The sequence below is a fragment of the Mus caroli genome, chromosome 3 (assembly GCF_900094665.2).
Source record: "Mus caroli chromosome 3, CAROLI_EIJ_v1.1, whole genome shotgun sequence".
Classification (NCBI taxonomy): Eukaryota; Metazoa; Chordata; class Mammalia; order Rodentia; family Muridae; genus Mus; species Mus caroli.
The window spans coordinates 68507198-68522828 of record NC_034572.1 but is presented as its reverse complement, the minus strand read 5'-3'; the positions used below and the strand labels follow the sequence as shown (position 1 = coordinate 68522828).

Genomic DNA, 15631 nt, shown 5'->3' with positions numbered 1-15631 from the left:
GTATGCCTTCAATTCTAGCACTTCCAAGGCATAAGCAAGTAGATCTCTGAGTTCGAGACCAGCCTGGTGTATATAGAGTGAGTTCCAGGACAGCCAGGGCTACACAGAGAAACACTGTCTTGAAAAACCTTATAAAATTGAGGGATTTAAGGTAATATTTTACTTTTTTGAACATATGACACTTCGAAGATTAAAAATGTTTTTAAGTTTGTAAATAAAATTTTAAGGATCTAATAGGCTAGATTTTCTCTAGAAGACAAAATTCTGTAATTTTTCTCAGCAGCATACTAATACAATAAACCAGAGTAGATTTCCACTCTTTCCCCATATTATTGACAGTTACATACTATTGACACTTTCACAGCAGGAGCTTATTATTTCTGTACTGATTTAACAATGTTTTAATGTCTCACTAAACGTTATCCGAGCAAGGCCTTCTCACTTCTGTCTTAGCTCTGAGCTATGTATGTAGCCTTTACTCATCTGTGTCCGTACCAGTACACTTCCCAGTAGAGGATTGTGTTTGCTTTCAGTTTTGATGATGTGGTAAGGTTTATTATTAACCATGGTTTTTGCTAAGTTGTAAGCTTACTTGGTACTTTTTGAATGATAGTCTGAATATTATTTGAATCTTCAATAAAAACTTAATATTTACCTTGCATAATGCAGTTTGCAGGAGATTAAGCAATTATTTATGTGTTGATAGAGTGTTAGGGTTATTACAATAGGTGGTATTACTAAGAATTTTAAGCCACTATATAAATTTTCTTCTGAAATATATAGAAGATGGTGTAATTTTATACTTCATTGCATTTAAAATGCTGTGTGTTTCAGATTTAGGGCAGTAGAATATTTATACACATTCATAAAAATAAAATTTAAAGTACTTCTATTAAGGCAATTAAAATGAATTTATTTGCTGCAATTGAAATGAATTTCATAATTCAATTTTATATAAACATAGGCATTTTATTTAAGCTACAAAACACACCTTGGCTGGCATCACAATATTAGCCCTATTTTTCAAGGCCACCTTTACATTTGGTATGGGAAGCCATTTTTTTTTAACTACCCAAAAGTGATTTGAACTTAATCTCCTATTACAGTTGCTAAGAATCTGGTGTTACTATAGGAATGAAAGAGAGCACAAGGATTTTTATAATCCTTAGTTTATACTGAAATATTGGGCATGCACTGGAAATTAACCTGCCTTTCCTCAGTCAGAATGGCCCCTTGAAAACCCATAGTAATGGTCCTTTGATTCATCCACCTATGAAGTAGTTGAGTGTGTTTTATGTGTGAGATTGTGTACTTTGGAATGATCTAGAATGGCCATTGTATAGACCAAGCATTTCACATGCTCACCTACAGTCCTTGCAACCACCATAGGAGGTTCTTTTATCCCTAATTTGTGAACAAGGAAGATAAGATGTAGAGAGATTAAGCTACTTGCTCAAGATTACAGAACTCATACTTGCTTGGAATTAGCAGTTTAGTTCAGGCTGGCTCCCTGGAGATAGCAGGCTTTTAGTCATTTCAATAAAATGGTGTTCATGGTCAAAAACCGGCTTGTAGCATTAGAGTTGCAGTTACAGACAATTTTTCCCCCAAATGTCAAGGTCATTGGGGCACAATTATTGTTATTTAATAAGAGGGTTAAACTTAAAATCTATTGGGAAGTTCACACAGCAGAAATGACAGGCCACTTCTATGTTATGAGCAAATTTTCTGGATCAGTGAAATAGATTATTTTCAATTGGTGGTTTAAGTGTTCCATTTCCTCTTCAGATACTGTTGGAAATTACCTATAACCTGGTATTATATGTCATAATTCCTCACTCAAAATTAGTACTGGGAGCTGTTCAAATTGAGGATCTATGACTGAATTTGACAGGGGAATAGCAGGCCATTTTCTTATCACAGTCTGGTACACAGACTTGTATACTAGGAAACTTGTGACCACTGGTCTTTTAAAGTAGGTGTGGCTTACTGGAAGCAGGAGTGCTCCTGTCTGATCTTCAGTGACTGTTCCTGCAGTTCCATTCACTTTCAAAGGCTTGGATTGACTGACTTAGCTACACTATTGCTGACTTAGACTATGGAGAGTTCAGTGACAGGTACTAAAAATCGGAAAATGGATAAATCTTTTAGGGAATTTAAACTTCAGGAGGTAGAGGGAAAGGGGGATATGAAGACCATTTCTTTGGTACTTAGACATTTTATATCCAGCACTTTGTACAAATTTTTGTTGGATAATTAGAACCCATAGATGATATAGAGGTAGAAAACATGGTTTCTCTAACTTGCCATCTGACTCTTGGCACTTAAATGGCTCTTTCTTGTCTTATTCAGCCATTCCGTCTTAATTTGGATGACCTGGAATCCAGCTGTTATTGGATTGAAGGAATGACAAAACCCTAAAATGTTCCACCCTTGCTGCTCTCTCATACTTATGTAAGGTTATACAGCAAAAAGTTCTTGAAAATGTTAAATGAGTCAGACCTGGCCTCTAGGCAGCAGTGGCTCTCTTTGGCAGTTTAAATTGCTGCAAGATTTTCTTAATTTAATTCCAAAAATTTTTGAGTAATACTGTGCCTTTTATATTAAAAAATACACATGCTTTGAAGGATGCCTTTTTTCATGCTAAAATTAACACTTTGATAGTATTGAGATTTTGTAGGTGTTCTTAGAAATGAATTAACAGTTTTACGAAGTGAAGGTTACAGAAGGGACTCTAAATACTATATAGATAGCCATTCCGTTACCTTCTTACAACTAAGACCATTTGTATTTGTGATCAGTTAGGAGTAAAAGGTAAAGTTTAATAGCATCATTGAGTGAGAAATTTAGGATCATTTAGCACCTGGTGTTTAATAAGAGAGCCAGGGGCAATTTGTTATTTGCTACTACAAATTCTATCAACATTTAGAGTACACACAACATTGCTGTGATGTAAAAACATCAAGTAAGGAACAATGTTTTTGTTTTGAACCTTACCTATTCTGGAGGTTTTAAGTGAAAGGGTATAGGATGAGGGATTTGGAACACACCAAGTAGACATAGTCCAGAGTGGTCTTGTAAGTTTAGAGAACAGAAGCGTGTTCTGAAGAGCTTATTTACTTGAACTTCTAAGATAATTAAAAAGAAAAAAGTCTTACTTTTATATTGATGAAATTAAAAGGAGAGTTCACAGATGCTAATCAAAAAGAAAACTGCCATGTTCTTCAATTAAACACTAAGTGAATATTGAGTTAGGCACTTAATTTATGTGAACTTTATAGCCAGAAGAAGAGCATGTTCAAGAGGTCGTTATTTATTTTTGTTTATATTTGAGTTCTGTTTAGTCAGGGTAAGAAATAAAAAGAATTGCCATAAGAAATTTGCATTATTCCCTAAACCAGGGATTTTTTTTTTCAAATACTGTAGAAGCTATTTGCTATTTTTCCTTATTCCCATTTCCCATTACCAGCTGATACCGAGTTCTGTGTGTCAGCTTCGGATCACTCTAGAGTTTTACCTTTTCTATATTGTTACTCAGTCTTTGATTATGTCTTGATTTTCTAGTGCTACCCAACCTGCTTATAGGACACAGCTTCCTTTATTAAGCTGACCAGTGTTTATTAAGAAAATAAATGTAGGTTGTGTAAATTTTATTTATTTTCGTTTATGTACATGGGTATTTTCCCTGTGTATATCTGTGCCGTGTGTTTTCAGTGCCCAGAGAGGCCAGAAGAAGTCATTGTTTGTTAGCCACCGTGTAGGTTGAATTGAACCCATGTTCTTCAGAAGAGCAGCCAGTGCTCTTAAACAGTGAGCTATCTGTTCAGCCCTGAAAATAATACTTTTAATGATTTGCTTTAAATAGTCTTAAAGTTCATTTGATGACCAAACTCTTTGTATCTCCAAACTGAGAGTAATTACCTGTAAATAACATGAATTTTGATGGCCAAAGTAACTTTGGCCTTTCTTTTGGCAAGAAAGTTTTGAAAATGGTGTGTGTGACTACTATGACATTGTGATAATCAGCATTCGATCCTTGCTGTGCTATGTATAGACAGAATGAAGATGAGGCAAGAAAGGCTTCTGCAGGTGGCAGAATTGAAGGAGACACTAATTCAACATGTCCTGCAAGTCAGAGTTTGTACTCTCCTCTGATTTGACTCACCCTCCTTTCAACCTCAAGCCACGCCAGGCTCACAGAGCTCTGCTGAAATAGCTCTAACCGTGTGAATTAGATGCTTATTGAAGGTCGGCTACTTCATTAAGTATTTTAAATATACTTAGTACTCCTAACAACCCTGTAAGGTGAAAATTTCAATCAGCATTCATTCATTCTCAAATGAATTTGGAAAGTTATCAAATAATTTAAACCATATAACCCAGCTGTGCAAAAAAATAAAAATAAAACTACATCTTTCTACCAAATATAAGGGTTTATCTCCTATATATTGTAGAAAAAATACTTCCTGTCACTTCATAGATTTGTAATTTCCCCAAAATATGTATACATTTGACATAGTAATTGTCTCTAAGGTGAGTCAGATGTACCAAATTAAAAACCCACAAAGTCAAATCTACCTACGTTCCTGCCTTCTTGGGTCTTCTAACAGTTTTATAGGAGGTCACAGCAGCTCTTGCCTGTGTTCACAATGAGACGGCACAAAGGCTGAGGCAGGTTAACATAGCATTTCAGTTTGTAAACACTAAATACAGTAAGCCTTGGAAGCACTATATTTGGCTCACACATCAGCTACCATTCTGTTTCAGAATTGTGAAAGTTAATGACTGGACTTGATATCTATAATGGCAAGTTTTCAATTTCAAGTCTCAGCATTTTAGCAGTTAACTTTATTTTTTTTTCATACAAACTTTTTTTTTATTAGATATTTTCTTTATTTACATTTCAAATGTTATTCCCTTTTCCTGGTTTCCACTCTGAAAACCCCCATTTCCTCCCCTCTTTCCCTGCTCACCAGCCCAGCCACTCCTGCTTCCTGGCCCTGGCCCTACATTGGGGCATAGAACCTTCACAGTACCAAAGGCCTCTCCTCCCGTTGATGATCAACAAGGCCATCCTCTGCTACATATGCAGCTGGAGCCATGTCCCACCATGTGTACTCTTGGTTGTTGGTTTAGTCCCTGGGAGCTCTGGGGGTACTGGTTGGTTCATATTTTGTTCCTCCAATGGGGTTGCAAACCCCTTTAGCCCCTTGGGTCCTAGCAGTTAACTTTCTTAAGTGCATTACATCTATAGCAAGGAGAGATACTACCTAGAGATTGAAATCTGGTATTGAGTTACAGAAAAGTTTGTGTCTGAATATCCTATGTTTTCTTAACCTATTAGGCTGCTCATTTATGTTTTGTTTATAATGCTATGTTAGTGACTGTTCAAGAAGAGATCTAGTTGTGTCAGGGCTTTTGTGAGAGAGAAGGACTACAGGTTTTAAATGCTTAATTTATTAAAGGAAAGAATAGTTTAATATTTTATTTCTCACACACACTGTCTCTGTCCCTCTCTCTCTCAAACACACACACACACACACAGGGAGAGAGAGGTAGGGAGGTTTTATTTGGAAAAGGAAGTTCTGCTCTCCTAAATAGGTTTCAAACCATTATTTTTACCAGCTTTCCATTTCTCAGGGTCCTTGATACCCTGGAGAGTTGGCTGTGGAGGCTGCCCAACTTCAGCCCAAATTGGATGCACATTTCTCCACTTGACCATAATAGTCAATATTAATTACTATGCCCCATATGCTGTCCTATCAGTAATAATAAACTGTATTTTCACAGCAAACCTAGAAGTTGGTTGCTGTTAGCATTTATAGAGATAACCATTGTTCTTGAGTGTCGATGCTCAGAATGTTCCCAAGAATATCTGCGGAACTCCTGGCACTGTTGTCCTGCAGACAGTATTTATTTGGATATCTGATAACTTTCCTTTTCTATAGCAAAATACCTGAGAAAAACAACTTGGCTGTAGTCCATGGTCACTTGACCCCAGTGCTTTGGAAGTAGAACCCATCAGGGTAGAAATAAAATCACTCACCACAAAAGGAAAAGGCTTAAGATTTTAAAATATTGAAGGCTATAATACCTTTCATCAAAGGTTTTGGGACCAGTTCTACTTATTAAAGTTTCTACCTACTCCTAAGATAACTTCTTTGGAAACAAAACCTTCAACATATGAGGGTCTGGAACACAGAGAAGTTCCAAATGACAGGATTTAGCTTCTATCCTTCAAGGTTTATCTCTATGTCATGATGTAAAATGCATTTAGTGAGTTTCTAAGGGTTGCAGAGCCTTAGCTGTTCTTATGTTTCTCTACAGTTCAAGTACAAAGTCCTGAGTGATTCAATATAACTTAGCTTCAAACCCCTGTAAAAATCCAAAAGAAAGCCATTCTAAAAGTATCCTGAGCTTTTGTCCCCACCGGCAAGAACACGCTCAGGACAACCGGAATCTTCTGCAGCAAAAGCTTTATTGCTCACTTCTTCAGGAGCCAGTGGAGAAGAGAGGAAAATGGCGGAGCCCCATCCCTTTTATGGAGGATTGTCCTCTGCCTCGGATGTGTCGCTCCCTGATTGGCTGCAGCCCATCGACCGGAGTTGTCGTCACGGGGAAGGCAGAGCACATGGTGTGGAAAGCTACCCCGGCACATGCGCAGCTTGCTTGTTTACTACTTAGAATATGGGTGTCAGCGCCATCTTATAATGGCGAATGTGAGGGCGGCTCCTCACATAAAAGTAGTGGAGCAAGGAAAAGGTACCCACTTCTGTTCCAAAGAGGAGAAATTAGGAGTCTGAAAGGAGTGATCAGCCCTAAGCACCTGGGAAACTTAGCAAGGTAGACACCAAATTCTAAAGCTTTACATCTGTGTTTAGGGCACCCTGGCAGAATACAAGCTTCTGAGGGTTTGGGCAGTTCTACTCTTAACTCCTTGTAAGTTACTGCCCACATGGCTACTTTCTTGGAATGACTTTCATGCTTCCTTTAGTTTTACCTGATGAGCCCTGCAGTCAGTTCTTCCTTACCATGCTCTCCATTGTAAACTTCAGTTTCAGTCCTACAGCTTCACATTTTGTTCATTTGGAGTGAACTTCCAACCCTACTGTGTACTAGCTGTCCTACCAGGCATCTTCTGAAATGTGAGTGAAAACCTATGTGACTTACACCTTCACTCTGCATTCCTGAAAAATCAGCATCAGATGGAAGATTGCAAGGTCTGCCACCAGCCCAGGCTATACCTGCTGGAAACAGGGAAGCTGCCTTTGTGTTTCTGCCTGACTAAAATCGGAAATGAATCTTAGGAAAACCATTCCCTACCTTGGACAGTCAAGGGATGGCAGGATTCTCTTCTCTCAAGATTTGATCTGCATTGCCTAAAATGTTTGCTGTTCTAAGCCTTTGAGCCCTTGATGGGTGTAGTGGTTTTGCAGATTTACAAGGTACCCTGAGACATCATTCTATTCTCCTGGTACAAACTATCACTTTTTTTTCTTTTTCTTTCTTTTTTTTTTTTTTTTTTGAGTAAATTCCTGCTATCCTAGCTAACACCCTCTGGCATGTTTACACATGCTCCTTTTGAGGGGCTAGGCTAGAAAATTTTCAAGTTTTCATTCTGTTCCTTTTGCTTATGATTGTCATTCTAAAGTTTTCCCATCTGGTAATATCTATTATATTATTACATCACTTTTGAACTTGCACTGCTGCCCTGAGATTTTTTTTCTTTCCAGATAAGCTTGCCCATTCATACTTAAAACTTGGTTCTCCTCAAAGTACCAGAGAATAGACAAATGAATTGCCTGCCATCCCCCAATTCTGTGACAATTGCCAGTATAGTCTTCATTTCCATTGTGACCCTCAGCCTGACTTCCTTGTGTGCGTCCTTGTTTTCAGGGGTGACATAATCATCCCTTACTTTACATTACTTACATTCTTCCACTTTATGTAACACCTGCTTCTGAATTTTCCCAAGCTCTTCTTGCAAAACCCATCCCCAAATCCCAAAGAGTCCTCCACATTGTCTCATAAGTAGTTATCGTCAACAACTCCATGTCTGGGTACTAATTCTCCATGGTAGCTTTGTTTTACTATAACACTGTATTTGAGAGACTCAATTTGCAAAGAGAAAATGGGTTATTTGGCACACCAGTGTCAGTAAATGTGGTTCAACCCAGGAATGCTCTTCAGATTTTGATTAAATAGACTGGACTTTCCAGTGAAATGAGATGCCATTATGACATGCCTGGTTTTCTGGAAAAGATATCTAAAGTTCAATGCTTAATACAGAACTGTTAGAGTTTTGTTTATAAACTACCTTATTTTTAACTCACTCTCTTTATAGTGCCTACTTATCTAACTTAAAGAAGAATCTAATTGATAGAGGTGAGATGACTTGTTCACACACAACATGATTTAACATATAACAGAATTGAGGCCCATGTTGCAGACTTTATTTCACTTTCTCCCATAGCTTTCTATGCAAACTATTTGATCTTATTAAGGATATATGTATGCACATACATAAACACACATTACAGTGTAGGACCAAGGGGCTATATATTCCTTGCTACTAGCAAGGTACTTGCTTGTTTCTAAATGCAGCATTCCATAAGCTTGGTAATATGAGTATATTTTGAAGATTTGAAGCTTGTTTTTTTATCTAAGAAGAATTTCCTGCTTACAGTATTCCTCAAGTCTTCCCTTTTTCTCAAACCTTTTAGGAAATTTTAGCTCTTTAGTGGCTGTATCATTTTGATAAACCCTAAAAGGTGTAAGGATCTTGGAACAAATTAGAGCATTCTCCCTTATGAAATGGCTGTATTGTGGTCTGGACAGTTTTGGGTATGAGGCTAGGGAGCAAGTTTTTCTATAGGTGTAACTAGTGAGATCCTTGATAATTATGAAGAGAAAACAAAATGGCCATTCAAAACTTTCAGACAAGCAGCTCTTGGGGAAAACCTCTATGCTAGAGTTGTAAATAATTTTCATGATCTGTTGAGGGTTTTTATTTTCTGAACCTGTAGTAGATATCGTAATGGAAATGTTAGAATTGTAGAATACTAAGAACTTAGAAAGGATATAGTATCACCTCCTGTCTGTTTCTGATGGGAAAAATGTGATAACTAGAACTCCATAAAGCATGCTACACACTCTTTCCAAATACTTCATCTGACATCATTTTGCCTGTATCCTGGCCATAAGCGGCTGGATCTTCTCTTCTCTCCTCCTCCTCCTCCTCTTCTTCTTTTTGATCTTCTCTTTCTTCTTCTTTTTCTTCTTCCTCCTCCTCCCCCCCCCCCCCCCCCCCCCCCCCCCCCCCCTTTCTCTCTTTCATCATAGCAGTGATTCATATGCTCCCGTCTTCATGAGACTCATCTGAGTTATCTGTTAAGAATATGTACCTGGATTTTGAATGAGTAGTCTTAGGAATCAATGTTGCTAATAAGCTCTGAAATAGTTAGTGATGGTTCAGATCTCCCACCTCAAAGAGAAAGATTTACTGCCTGCTAAAAGTATATTGGCCCCCTTTTTCTTTGAATGTAAAGCAAAATTAGACAGTGTTGGAAATTCTTGTGCTTGGAGAATCTTGTTAAGCATGAAATGTTTCTGGATATAGAGGTGCTTACCTTACCCTCAAGAGGCATAGGTAGGCAAATCTCTGTGAGCTAGTGATAAGACTGGTGTACATAGTGAGTCCCAGGACAACCAAGGGTACTTAATGAGACCTGTCTTAAGGAAATGAAATAAAATATACACAGAGTGTATCCTCAGATTCTCAGCAAACATTCTAGTGGTTTACCATTTAGTATTTAATTTTTCTTTTGTGTAAATAACTATTGAAATTTTGGTTTTGCTTGCATTTTTTTGTTTTTTGCTTTTATTTTATGAGAAATAAGCAGAAGAATTTATAGGGTTACTATCTTAATGTAATAGGAAGAACTTGGGATAACTAAAATGAAAGTTAGAAACTGGTAAATAGGACTAAGAATACAATGTAATTGGATTAAGTATTATGTTTGCTTTTATTTTACTAAGCTTGGTACTTAAAAAATTATTAGCAAGGCTGAACTTAAAAAAAATGTCTACTTACATTCTTTATTATGGGGAAAAGAAATGCACATGAATTGGAACATAACACATGGACTCTGTACCATGCTAGAGTAAAATGTATTTTGTTTGTTTGTTTGTTTGGTCTGGTTTGGTTTGGATTTTACTAAATAATGAAAATGTAGAAGTTACTTAGGAATCCCTTTTCACCAAAGAACCACATTTAGTCCAGTTCCAAGAATTTGTGCTGTCTTTTCCCTTTGTTCATTGTTAATACTAGTGACTCTAGTTATCCCTTAGGTCCCAGATGGAGTAAAGTGAGCCAGTTTCAGGAAACTCTGAGATACTGTAGCTTTTTACATGAAAAGACTGGAGTTGGTCATGTAGGGCAGGAACCCTAAAGACTGAATTTGATAGTAGAAGTGGCCCACAATCTATTTTATGCCTATTCATTATAAACAAGTGGTAATTATTTTAAACTCATATTTCATATTTCAAGCTAGTTTTTCTTACATCAGAATCAATGGTACTATTTTGATTATTCAGGGAAATAAGGGGAACATTTATGAGACGGTTCCATTTGTATTGGTATCTTACTGCATAACATTTGCTTATTTCTAAACAAAAAGTTAAGATTATCATTTGAAAACTATCTTAACATTTACAGCCCTCGGCAGTTATTGTTGTTCTTGTTATTTATTTATTCTGTGGATGTAGAGCAATGCACCTACAAAGCTCACCTTGAACTGAAGAGTTTCCTCTGAAGCAGCACAATAAACAGAAAAACATAAACCATTCCTGATACGTTCATACTGTATCAACATTAATGTTGTGTGTGTGTGTGTGTGTGTGTGTGTGTGTCTGTCTGTCCTGAGGTCAGGTTTGGATGTTTTTCTTCTGGAGCATCCATCCACAGTGCTTTTTAAACAGTGTCTCTTGGTAGGTGGTGGAGTTTGGTTACTAACTGGGCTAGGATAGACTGGGCTGGCCAGTGAACCTCAGGGAACTGGCAGTCTGCATTTTCCCCTCTCTAGAATCACACATGTACATGTACTTTGACCCTCATGTCTACCTTTTATATTGGTGGTGGGAATTGAAGTCAAGTACATGGTGGCAAGTACTTTCCTGACTAAGCTAGGTTGTATTTAACAATGATCCTCTCTGTTACTAAATTCAATTGGTCTTCAAGTTCTGTCTCTGGTCCTATTTTGCTGTTGGATCATGGATTCTTACTATTTAGTCTAATCTTTGCCCAAATTCTGTAGTTTGCATTTTCACTATTATTGCTTATCAGCCTTCTTGGTTTCAAGTTTGCTTTGTATAGTTGTTGTTGGGCTTTTTGTTTGTTTTTTGGTTTTGTTTTTGTTTTTTTTGGGACAGGGTTGCAACTAAGTAATACTAGCTTTGTAGCACAGATGGCCCTCTAACTGGCAAACTTGCCTTTCTTTCCTTAGTTCTGGGATTAGAAGTGTGTGCCAGCATAAAAGTAGATCACCTAGAAGCATATTAAATACTTACATTGGAACAGGAAAACAATAAAGTGCTTTTATTGACAAAGCAATATTTGTAATTCTACCATAGAATGTTATGTTAGTGGTTTTCTCTTGCTTTGTATTATAAAGTTTAAGGATTGGTTTTGGTGGTCCTCTGTAAAGGTGGGGAGCAAAATTTAGCTCAGAAAAAGGAAGGATTTTTCTTTCTTTTCTATTTTTAAAAATCACCCAAACCAGGACTCAGCTGTTGGCAGATACTGAGCCGCTGTCAATCAGAAGGGTGCACTAGAACACTGAGCAGTCAGCCTTGACAGGGAGGTGGAGCTTTTGAAGCAGCCCTCTAGCTCTGTGTGGTTCTCACAATATAGTTCTTCAAGTGAAGTTTACTTCTTCAAAACAATCTTGTATAGATACCTGCTAAATGACTGTTGGACATCTTGTTTCTATAGCTACTAAATGTTCATTTGTCCAGGGAACGTGAAGCTCGTGGGCTCCTTGAGTAGGTGGGGATAGAAAGGGTGTTCCTTAGTTTTCTATTCAAGAGGTATGTGCTGTGTAAATATTAGGCCTGGAGTCTGCATCTGAAATCAAATCTTGGGCCTCTGCACGAATTCTTTCAGACCTTCTGTATTTGTAAAATTGAAATGGTAGCTACTATATGAAAAATGTTTTATAATGCAGAAATCCTTTCTTCAGTAAGAATTGTTCAGAGTTAAAAGCTTTTTCTTAAATACATTTGTAATTACTAGCAGTTTACGATTAAATTTATTGTTCAGCCTTCTTTAAGTATACATTCCTTTTTAAAACTTTTTATTGTTTTCCACAGGCCTTATTATACTTAGCATCTCCTTAACTCACTTTCAAGTACTGGAGTGTATTGTTGAATTCTTGATTTTTAATTCCTAACTACGTTCAAAGAAAGAGTACAATGTATGCTATTTCCATACAAATTGCATTTCCTATTATTTTATCAATGTTAAGATTTGCCTCAAATCTCTGGTGCTGCTGTTTTGTTGTTATTTTCAGGTGCTAAAAACCAGTGGAAAAGTAGCCAAAAAAGTTTTACAAAACAAGGCAATACTTTTAAAAAATTTTTTTTTATTAGATATTTTCTTCATTTACATTTCAAATGCTATCCTGAAAGTCCCCTATACCCTCCCTCCACCCTGCTCCCCAACCCACCCACCCCAGCTTCCTGGCCCTGGCATTCTCCTATACTGGGGCATATAATCTTCACAAGACCAAGGGCCTTTCCTCCCAATGATGGCCGACTAAGCCATCTTCTGCTACATATGCAGCTAGAGACATGAGCTCTGGGGTACTGGTTAGTTCATATTGCTGTTCCTCCTATAGGGTTACAGACCTCTTCAGCTCCTTGGGTACTTTCTCTAGCTCCTCCATTGGGAGCCATGTGTTCCATCCAGTAGATGACTGTGAGCCACTTACGTATTTGCCAGGCACTGGCATAGCCTCACAAGAGACAGCTATATCAGGGACCTGTCAGCAAAATCTTGCTGGCATGTGCAGTAGTACAATGCAACACTTAATTCTTTGTTTTACCCTTTTAATTTAGCTGTCCATATTCCATTAATATTATTTTACATATGAGTTACTCATGAATATAACCATGGCTCTTGTTGGTAGATTTCATAATTGTACATCATGCAAGTGAGTACATACTTTTTCATGGTGTTTTATGGAAAACTCACTGCATCCACGTGAAGTAGGTTTTGGATACACTGCCTTGGAAATAGGACTTATTAGCTGGGTTAAAATGAGGTTTTTCTTTGGTCTAACAGAGGAGGAAAATAATCTCCCTGACTAGGGTTGTTTTCAAATGGAAAGTGTGGTATCAAATTAGCTTCTAGGTATAATAGCTAGCAATTCTCTAATTTTGATAAGAAAGTTTCTAGAATTTGTGGTTTCCCTTTAGTGTAAGTTACTTTTTCTCCTTTCCCTTCCACCAGATTGCTGTTCTTCTTTGTGTACCAGTCTTTATCACATACACATACAAAAGGGAAGAAATTCGGCAGTGAATGAAGATTCCTCTGCATTTTAGCATTGCTTTTTCTACTGTAGTTGGCTTTTGAATGAGGATGACAATGGAAGAGATGAAGAATGAAGCTGAGACCACTTCCATGGTTTCTATGCCTCTCTATGCAGTCATGTATCCTGTGTTTAATGAGGTGAGTGTACATTTAAGATTGCTGCAATTCCTTATTGTCTGCCACTGTTCTTCCACATGGCAGACATATATATGAACTGAAACCCCTGTGTTGGCTTTTGGGTCTAATCCATCCATGGAGTTGAAGAAATAAAAGTAAATAGATGTGTTAGTCTTAGTGGAAGAGATAGATGGTACCTATAAGTTTCTAAGTCCAACATTTCTAGTAAGTACTATCAAGCAAGAAAAAAAGAGAGAGAAAGCGGTAGATGGTCTCTATTTTAGGGTTCAGAAAAGGCCTCACTAAACGAGATATGTAGAAGTCCAAAAGGACAAATGAGAGTAGAAACAAGTACATGATAGGTAGAATGGCAGGCACAAAGGTCATAGTGACAAAGTCCTGTTTAAAAATGGATTTCTGGGATGCTGTTGCATTGTGTCTAAAGAAGTCATGGAAGCTTTTTTATTGAAGGAATTGTCTTGAACATCGCACAGTTATATTTCTGGTTTAAATTAATATACTAATATCTGAAGAAAATTTTAGATCTGTAAGTCCCTTAGTTAATTAATTCCTTCCCTGTAGTCATGAATGGAAACCTTGAATAGTGAAATAATTTTACTAACAGAAAGAAGACTAACATTTACAGTTTGTGTTCTGTCTCTAAAGTCATTCATTGGTTTTACCTAAAAAAAAGAAAAAGAAAAAAAAAGTAATTATTTATTTATTGCTACGTGACAATTTTTTTTTAAATGACCAATCTTATTGTTTCTAAGATAGCTGGAAGCTGCAACAAAAATGCCAGTGCATTTTTAGAGTGTTATTTTTAGACTCAAATCCATTTTCCCTCACATTATTGGGGTTGATGCACTTGATATCTTACGAGCCTAAACTTGGAGTCAGTAGAGAATGATTTCTTTATCCTTTTTGATATACCATGCATATATTAGAGTTATAAACACTACAAAATACTGACAGGTTCAGAGTCCTTGTGGGAGAATTCAAAATGGTAGTATAAGTAAAAGTTTTTGTCTCCATTACATAAAAGATTCTGGAGGCAGGGGATTTAAGGCTAGTAATATTATGAGTTAGTATCATCAGAAATTCATCTTTTGTTTTAACATGTCACAGTCTATTTAGTATGTACAACTACAACCAAATTCCATCATGTACTAAAGGATGAAAAATGCAATAAGGTGTGAAATCTTGTTTCATCATGTCCAGAAGGAAAAAAAAAATGAAGTAAGTTGTGGAGTCTTGTTTTCAACGGAGTCTAATTACTTAATGTAACCTTTACCCCTTTACCAAAAAAAAAAAAAAAAAAAGCCCTACACAGGACATCCATGTGCACTATTTTTAAGAACTTAAACTTATGACCAAACCTAACTGCACAAGAGGTTAGAAAATTCAGGAATGTTCTCTTACCGAGGAGAAAGCCTCTCTTGTAAAACTTGTCCCTGTGGTCGTCTCCTCTGGGGCAGCTCTCAACAAGCTGATGATTAGATCCACCTTGTTGTGATACTTCATTTCAAGTAGCTATTATTAGAAGGAAGGACTTCCTTGTGGTAAATACCAAGTGTTTATTTGCTTAGTACTCAGCTAGGCCATGAGTTTAAGAGAAAACAAGCAATGGACCTGTTCTCAAGAATCCACTAGGAACAGAGCTATTTAAAGATATGTAATTAACTTTGTGCCAGGAGTGAGAAAAGAAGACATCCCTTAGATGAGTAACTTGAGTTTGCAGTAGTTAGAATTTGAACTTCTTACGTAGTCCATAAATCATTTTCATAATTTCGCCCACGGGTACTCTGTTTTTTAGGTCCGTGCATCCAGCTTAGTATCACTACACAGAGTGTTGGGTTGGGGAGAAATTTCAGATTAGTCTGCTAGGTTGAGTCTTGATTTGAGAAGAGGCAAATTCATTTA

The 15631-nt window shown here is 37.1% G+C and overlaps 1 protein-coding gene across 1 annotated transcript in view; it reads left to right on the top strand.

The window, feature by feature from the left end:
• Pdcd10 (programmed cell death 10) overlaps positions 1-15631 on the top strand; it is a 43394-nt gene that overhangs the window by 3651 nt on the left and 24112 nt on the right. Inside the window, exon 2 of the mRNA XM_021157692.2 lies at positions 13511-13729. Within this exon, the coding sequence (XP_021013351.1) occupies positions 13634-13729 (96 nt within the window). The 5' untranslated portion in view covers positions 13511-13633. The remainder of the gene's footprint in view (positions 1-13510; positions 13730-15631) is intronic.